The sequence below is a fragment of the Elaeis guineensis genome, chromosome 2, assembly GCF_000442705.2.
Source record: "Elaeis guineensis isolate ETL-2024a chromosome 2, EG11, whole genome shotgun sequence".
Taxonomy (NCBI): Eukaryota; Viridiplantae; Streptophyta; class Magnoliopsida; order Arecales; family Arecaceae; genus Elaeis; species Elaeis guineensis.
This window is the reverse complement of record NC_025994.2, coordinates 119290494-119299173: the sequence shown is the minus strand read 5'-3', so window position 1 is coordinate 119299173 and position 8680 is coordinate 119290494. Positions and strand designations below refer to the sequence as shown.

At 39.8% G+C, this 8680-nt stretch overlaps 1 protein-coding gene across 1 annotated transcript; it reads left to right on the top strand.

Annotated features, from left to right (window-relative positions):
- The first annotated feature begins 777 nt into the window (after positions 1–777).
- On the top strand, positions 778–3896 carry LOC105039634 (plastid division protein PDV1). Its single transcript, XM_010915849.4, has 2 exons — positions 778–1254; positions 3193–3896. Exons 1-2 carry the CDS (start codon positions 910–912, stop codon positions 3706–3708), a joined length of 861 nt encoding a protein of 286 aa, XP_010914151.1. The 5' UTR covers positions 778–909; the 3' UTR covers positions 3709–3896.
- Positions 3897–8680: the final 4784 nt, after the last annotated feature.

Genomic DNA, 8680 nt, shown 5'->3' with positions numbered 1-8680 from the left:
TGTAGATGATCCATGCTGACTGAATAATCCCACCCTAGCATCCATCTGACACACAATCAAGTGATTCAAGTCACAAAATGTGTAAACTATGATATACTCTCAGTCAACAGTATCTTTTCTAAATCACTAAGTTTTGAAATAATAGATTAAGATCTATAGCAAAATGCACCACTACAATGGCCCTTCGGCTGGATACATGTTACAAGTATGTTTGGATTCTCAATTTGTCATGTGCTTCATACCATGCTTAATAAAAATAAATGTGAACGAAGAGTTTGAGGGATTAAGAGGAACTTTCAGTGTATCTTCTTCCTAAACATTAGACTAATTTATGTCAATAAAAATAATTTATTCTGTACCCAAAAAATAATTTATTATATATATATATTATTATTATTATTATTTTTTTTTTTTGAATCAGGGAAGGGACTCCCATCCTGTAGCATGCAGGTCTAAGATTTTGTTACTCATTAATGCAGAACTGTACATGAAAAATTGTCGTTGAGATCAAAATCTTGAGGGATGACACCTTTAAAGCTTATAAATTCGTATATGCTTCTGGGGATATCATACCCTTAATTTCACCACTATATGAATCGACAATATCAGGCAACAAATGATGCGATCATAACCGCACAATCTAAATCCACGCAACGGTGCTGAGATCTTCGAGCATCAAGGTTCATAATGACGACTACGATGACAACAGGCTACTTTTAGACGGTCCAGATGATCTTATTCCGACGGAGCCCTTGATTTGTTCTCCGCTATCCTTTCTTTCGCTTGCTTTCGCTCTCCACGCCATTCCTATTCCTTTGCCACCCTTTTCTCGCCGGAGTTCTTTCCCTCTTGGGACCCTTGGGAGCGCGAAGAGGAAACCGAGGAAGCCCTAACCCTGCCCTAGCTGCGATGAGATGGGCAATGGAGGCGGAGGAGATGGAGGCGGTGCTGGAGAGGATCTGGGACCTCCACGACAAGATCAGCGACGCCATCCACGCCATCTCGAGGGCCCATTTCCTCAAATCCATCCGAACCCTCGCCAAATCCTCGCAGGATAAGGTCTACCCGGAGGCAGAGATCGCTGGAGGTGGCGGCAGAAGAGGAGGAGGAGGAGACGGCGAAGGTGCTGGCTGCTTCGTGTTCGTGAAGGGATTCAGGGCGGAGAATGACGAGGCGGCGATGGCGGAGGCGAAGGGCCTCAACGCCATCAGGACCGCTCTTGAGAACCTCGAGGATCGGCTTGAGTACTTCCACGTGAGTTCATCTCATCCTTTATTTCATCCCTATCCTTTCAACAAAATCTCTCTTTCTTTCTTTCGCCTTTCAATTTGTGTTCCACGGCTTCATTCTCCTGTCCTTTGAATTGTTATGATCGCTTTCTTTTGTTGCTTTATTGGTTCTTTATTGGATCGCTTAAAGCTCAACTGCTCAAGGCTATTGCTGTCTCTGTTATTCTTGTTCTTTAGGTTAGCATAGCATGTCTGAACCTCCAAAATGTTGGATTTTGATTGGATCATAATATTTGCTGTTGAGATGATTAATTAAATGGAATACCAGAAACTCTTGCGGGATAAATCACAAATTTTCTTTTTTTTTTCTTCGGAATATATTGGCCGTGTCCTTCAATCATTCATCGTGTTTGCGTATCATCTTCGGATTTATCTGAATCAGTGACACGCAGGACTAAGCATTCCTGTTAGTATAATGTGCATTACATGTTTCTCAATCTACTCTATTGCCCAATATTATGATGCTAACAATGTTTCTGGCCCAATTCCTTCAGAACGTTTTTGAAATTCTTATTTTTTGAATCCATCATTTGATATTGCCTATCTGTTTGCTAATCCAAGGATACAAGAAGAACAATGTTAGGGAGCTTTTGGCATCTGCACTTCCTGTTAAAGCATTGATGAAACATTTTGAGGAAATTTGGATTCTTGTGACGGCCAGGTGACTTTTATCCCAAAGGAACCTCTCACATGTCTTGGTAAAATATCAAGCCAAATTAGTTAAAGGAGGTCTGATTGAGTGATGAAACAGGTTCTGGAGTTCTTGGATGGTGGAAGAAATTTAAATGAAAGAGGGATTACAAATGCCTATGGTCTTGATCCAAGTGACAGCCTGATGGCCTGGGCTATTATTTGTTGAGGTACTTATACAATATTGTGGCTAGGGCTAATAGAGAAGCTGATCAGGCAGGACAGGAAAATAGACAAAACAGAAATGCTCCTCTTGGAAGTCTGGACCCTCATATATAACACATAAGAGACTAAAGTTATAGATAAGCATGTTGTTTGATAATTTGCTGAATAGCAATAGTGATTATGATGATGTATCTGCTAGTTTGTTTGCTTTACTTTGTCTGTCTATTTATAACAAATTGACTTAAAGGAAGATCTGCAGATCAGCTTTCCCCATTTGGTTGAAAAGATTGCACTTACGAAGTAGATTGTAATCACACAACAGTGTTTTTCTCCATAACTGATTTTTCTTTTCTTAAGTGACTAAATCATATATTCTCTATTTTGTCTATCTGTGTGTTTGTCTTTCTGAATTTAGATGCTCTCTTTCTATTTTGCCCTCCACTATTCTTTTGTACATGGAAAATTATGAGAGATGCACTGGCTACCCCGGTACGAAATAAATAAACTTATGTTGCAAGACATGCTGTTTTTATTGTTTCTTCTTGCAATATAGCCGGTACAACGCTTTCCTTGTCCAAATTTTATTTCTTCTGAAGTATTCTGAATTTCTGAAAAACGAAAAGGAGAGATCAGGTTCGCATGAAGTCTGACATAAGTTGGATAACTGTCAATTCAGTTTATAATGCCTAGGTTGCAAACTGTCTACTTGTTTCTAAAGATATTTTTTACTTTCATCGTATGTTTTAAACACCTCTCATGAGGCCAAAGTATGAGGAACTCGTGTAATTTAATGTGCCATGCACAAGTAATCATGCCTGTGTTCTGGTTCGATTTTGATGAAATTTCATGCTTCACATCTATGATGGCGGATAAAAAAGATATCTATTTTTTTAAAAGTAATTATAACCTGCAGTATCTTACATTCATGGTCCAACCTTTTCTTTTCCCCTCGTTTTAACAGCCTATAGGTTTGAAAGTAACACAATATCTGTATATAGTCCTTTCTGTTAGACGCTTTTGTGAATTAATGTATATCATCTCTCCACAGACTGTACAATCTCAACAGCAAGTAGAAAGAGATGCTGCTTTAGCGCGGTTGGAGCAAAGTCGAATTATGCTAGCAGTGAGACTGGCTGATTATCATGGTAAGAAATATAAAGTCATTGAAGATGCTATAGCTTTTGTTGGCAATGTACAGGACACATACCATTTCATTGTACGTGAGAACATCTTCAAAATGCCAAGAGGTCAATTTGGTGAGAATCTAGAAAACTGTGAGGGGAAAAGATCGAACGCCCTCATGCATATGTTGATATCTGTTTTTGAATTAGCCAAAGAAACAGTCAAAGTAGAGAATTTTGGTAGTATATTAGGGAATGCTGCTCTGTTTGCCATCAGCATGCTTTCTTTACTGCAGCTACATCAGGTGGCATGTAAAAGTGAAACTCCACATGTTTATGATACTGCTACTTACAGGAAGAGAAATGAAAAGAATACTTCCCGGCTGGATAGTTCTCAGGGTAATCAGATTAAGGCTTTCAATGTACTGTCAGCTAGGGGCTAAGGGCAAGAATTTGTTATTTGAGTTGTAGCACGATTGGTAAAGTTGTTATTTGAGTTGTTAGCGGGGAAGCCTGTTACAGCTGTTGTACATCAGCCAATGTTTTTTTCTGCCCCTTTCCTTTTTGGGGGCTCTGATGATGAACCTTTTTTTTTTTTTTTAAGCAGCATGATTATCAGTTTATTGCCTCAGTATGATTATAAAATGTTTATTGTGTCCATCAGTTTGTATTTGTTCGATTGACCAGAAGGTAGCATATAGATCCAGAATTGATCATCAGCCAACAGTAATCATCATAGACCCCAACTGAACAAAGCAAAAGAGGTAGGGCCAAAGTGAGGAGATAGAGGGGACAAACAAGCCGAAACCAAATCAATTGTCTGAAATCCAAATCAAACAAAAGCTGAAGCCTCAAGCCCACGAATAGCACCGACAGACAAAACTCAAGTGATAGCATTAGCCGCAATAGAGTTCAGCTTATCCCACAGTTAATTTGCAGAAGCCGACCAGATCCTTCTATTTACAAAGTAAGGACAAATTGTTGAGTAGGTAAATGATTTTAAAGAGAACCAAGCGAGGCTCAATAGACCCAGCAAAGTTAGTGCCAGCTTCTTTTTTTTTTTCTCTCTCCTTGGTGTTCAACTTGTTGAGGAGGCCGAGTACAATACTTTGCCTTGGAAGCTGCACTAATGTTCCAAAGGGCTTAGCCAATTCCCATTTGACTCCTCTCGCATTAAGAAAGTAATAAAGAGAGGCAGAAGATAAATTTCCAGAAGGGGTTAGCTTGCAACCTCCGTTAAGCTGAAAACGGTCAAGAATATGAAGCAGAACGGACTTTTCAGCCATGGCAGCTTGAGATGTAGAGGAGCTGCATCTTAAATTCCACTAATCAGTTTCGGATGAGAAGAACAGAGAAATAGCTCCAGATTTCAGCCTAGAAACCTTTTAGCATCCGTTTGGTTGGAATTAATCAGGTATGGAAAAATAAATGCCACGTCAGACTATTATGTTTGATATGAAAAATAAAAAAGAGATAGTAAAAAAATTGATAGATCTCATATTTAGTTTTCGAAAAGAGAAGGTAAAACAAATATCATTGGAGATTGGTATTTGATAAATTTTCAAATAGTAATAATCTATACTTGACAAAAATATCTGTAATAAAGTTACACATATAATCATTGAAATTATTTTGATGTCTTCCCAAGTTCATTCAATAAGAAACTTTTGTAAAAAATTATAATGTAGATGGCATTATCAAAAGAACTATGTGATTATAGTCATTATATAAAAACTGATTGGAGATAATAATACTATCTTGATATTAAAAAATTATTTTATATTAAAAGATATATTTATAAATTTTATTATATTTTTAGATAAGATTACTTTCAACCAAACATAATATTTTTTTCAATATTATTTTTTCAAGTAATTTTTTTACTAACCAAATATAGTTAAAAATATTTTCCTTCGTAATTATTTTTTTAGATAAATAATACTCAGAAATCATCAGATTATCCTGTAACTGGAAACACACCAACCAAATAAGCCCTTAAATGTCAGAAAGGGCATTGCAAAGAGGGGCATATAGGATCTGAGCTTTTCTTTTTTCATTATTTTTTTAAGTGAATCATTCATACAAATCTTCTGTAAATGCATCCAAAAAAATTAAAAAATAAAATATCTCTGAAAAGCCTAGAAGCCACCCCACAATAGTCCACAAAAAGTCTCCGATATGCTCCACAACATAGCATCATTCAGCTACAGGATTTGCCTTCCAAAAAATAGTCTTCATTGTAAGTCTTATATACCCAAAAAGCAAAATCGATATATCCTGCAGGAGAGAATGGATAACAGCTCTCTACATACATCCCTGTATGTAAGATGCCATAGTAGTTGAGTTGCCCTCGTTGGTAATATAGTTTGCTCTCAACGTTTGCCAAGCATATACAACTCTTGTTCAAGCTGCATGAAGCTCCATCCCAAAATTTGTGAACTCAAATAAGTGGCAACCTCCCGCTGCCACCAATATGGATTCAGATCTTTGAATCATAAAGCCAGAGTCACTGCACCTATCTTTGATGCTCCCACTAAAATTGATCTTAAGATATCCCATAGGTAGGTGCTCTCAAATTATGAACATCCATAGAATTGTTGCACAAGTATCTTTCCAAAATAACACTTAGAGCCCATTCCCCATCAAGAATTTAATCTAGTTCAAAAGGAGGGAAAACTCTTTGATTACGTCCTTCCAAATTTGATCATTTTATTAAATATGTATGATGAGTGAAAATAAGTTAAATAGATCAAATGGTTCAGAATTACGAACAGAGTTAACAACGGAAACAGGTTCATGCGGGAGCCCCACGACATCATTGAAAATATAAAGCCTAAAGACTCGAGGAGTGAAAGGCCGGACGAAATTCTTTGTACGCAGCAAGCGATATAGAAAATCTGATGTGAAGTGCATCGTTTTATGTGATTAATCCAGATAGTCATCACTTTTTAATATATATTTAATGTTTGTAATTTTATTTTTTAGTTTGAAAATTTTAAATAACGAAAATATTTATATTTTTTGAAAAATATTATGACAACTTCTATCCTGACATTCTGTATGCAGGAAGTCATAATTTTGATGCAGGATATCATAATATGTCATGGGATATAATTTTTTTCAAAAAATATTGATATTTTTATCATTCAAAATTTCAAACAAAAAGCGAAACTACAAGCATTAAATGCGTATTATAAAGTTGTTAGATAAAAATATTCTTTCTATATTATGACATATTGGATCATATTATGACATCCTACGTGCGAAAGTTATAATTCGATATAAGATGTCATAATATACTATAAAATCTTATAATTTTTTGAGCTATATTATAACATTATATATATATATATATATATATATATATATATATATATAATCATAATATATATTATATCATAAAATATTATAATTTTTTTAAAAAATAAAATATTTTTATTATATAAAATTTTTAGACCAAAAAAGTAGAACGGACGTAAGGAAGCGACGGCTACATGATCAAATCACGTAAAGCGCCACGGTGCACAAAGAACTTCTCGGAAGGTCGGTGGTGGCGACGCCTCGGTAGAGTCGGCAACTTACCCTTGTATATAACGCATAACATAGCACCGTCTGGTGGGGCGATCGAAACGACCGTTGGAGCAAGGCGCGGGGGCCGAAACCCTAGATGGCGTCCGCTTCCCTTCCCCGCCACCGCCATTTGCCACTGGCAGTTGCTATCTCCCCTCCGTCTTGACGGCGCCATCCGTCTTCTTCTCCTTCCCGTCGCTTCAAGCCTCATCGCTTTGCACGATCGGGGATCGTAGCATCACAGGCACGAGAGAAACCCTACCAAACATTGACACGCCTTCTACCAGCATTACCAGAATGAGGTCTATTTCTCCTTCCCCTTCTCTCTCTTTTTTTCTTTTCTTTCTCCGTGATTATTGCGTGTTCGATTGATCCTAGGGTTCTTGGTACGGTTCTTTAATGATCGTCGCTGTTTGACGCCACTTCTTGGTCGGTGCAATGAACTTGTGAGCATCCTTTCTTTGTTACTTTAGATTCTTGGATTCTAATATTTTTAGGATTTTTTTGTTTTATCTAGCCATCCACATAATTAAGCAGAACCAGAATATGGTCTGTGTCTCCTCACTCTTCTCTCTCTTTTTTCTTTTCTTTCTCCGTGATTCTTGCGTGTTCGATTGATCCTAGGGTTTTTGGTACAGTTCTAGAAAGATCGTCGCTGTTTGACCCACTTCTTGGTCAGTGCAATCAACTTGTAAGCATCCTTTCTTTGTTACTTTATATTCTTGGATTCTAATATTTTTAGGATTTTTTTTTGTTTTATCCAGCCATCCACATAAGCATCACCAGAATAAGGTCTGTGTCTCCTCACCCTTCTCTCTCTTTTTGACCCACTTCTTGGTCAGTGCAATCAACTTGTAAGCGTCCTTTCTTTGTTACTTTAGATTCTTGGTGTTGCGGCCAATCGCCTCGTCGTCCGATCGCCGGGAAGCGTGCACCTACAAAATAAAGTCCGCACTGACCGGAGGTGGCTCCGGCGGGGACCCTCCGACGGTCAAGTCAGAGAGGTGACTGGGCAACAGTGAAATGTAGACAGAGAGCTCTGAGAGAGAGAGAGAGAGGGAGAGAGGAGCGAGCCTGTGTTTTCAGGAGAGATGGAGCGGATCCCCCCTTGCACTGTTGCATTTCCCGGTTTATATAGTGGAGCGCGGTATGGCGCCGTTATTAATGGCGCGGACAAGTGAGGAACTGTCAACTCACTGTGGGCGGTCAGAGTCGCCGTGAAAATGTCACGTCGCCGTGCGGCGGTCAAATCATCAGGGTTGACAATGCCCTCAGCGGGACAATACCCCTAGGTAGCCGTGCCGCATGTCGCTGTCAGAGCTGACAAGGTCTGGCGGCTGTACGGCGATCGGAGGAGTCGGCCGACCCTAGGTCGGTGGCCAGCAGAGTGGCGTCGGGTTCCTCCGTCGGTCGGCGAGTTTCATGTGAGTCGGCCATCAGACCTCTGGGTTCAATCGGTCGGGATGGATACGCCCGACATATCCCCAATCGGCGACGGACCGTTGAATGGCCAGTAGTGGCGTCAGTCGGTCGCCCCGACCGTCAATCGGTCGGTTGGGGCAGAAGTCAGTCGGGGTCGTCCGTCGGAGTCGGTCGGGCCGCCAGTCGGTCAGTCGGGCCGTTAGTCGATCGGGCCGCCAGTCGGTCGGTCGGGCCGTTAGTCGGTCGGTCGGGCCGCCAGTCGGTCGGTCGGTGGGTATCCCCCAACAGTTGCCCCCCTCCACTCCTAAGTCGGGTGGTGAGCTGGTCGATGCTTTCATTCGGGCAGCAATCCCGGACGACTGGGAGTGGATTTGTCGTACGCATAGATCCGATCGTACCGCCGGCTGATACGACGTCAGACGC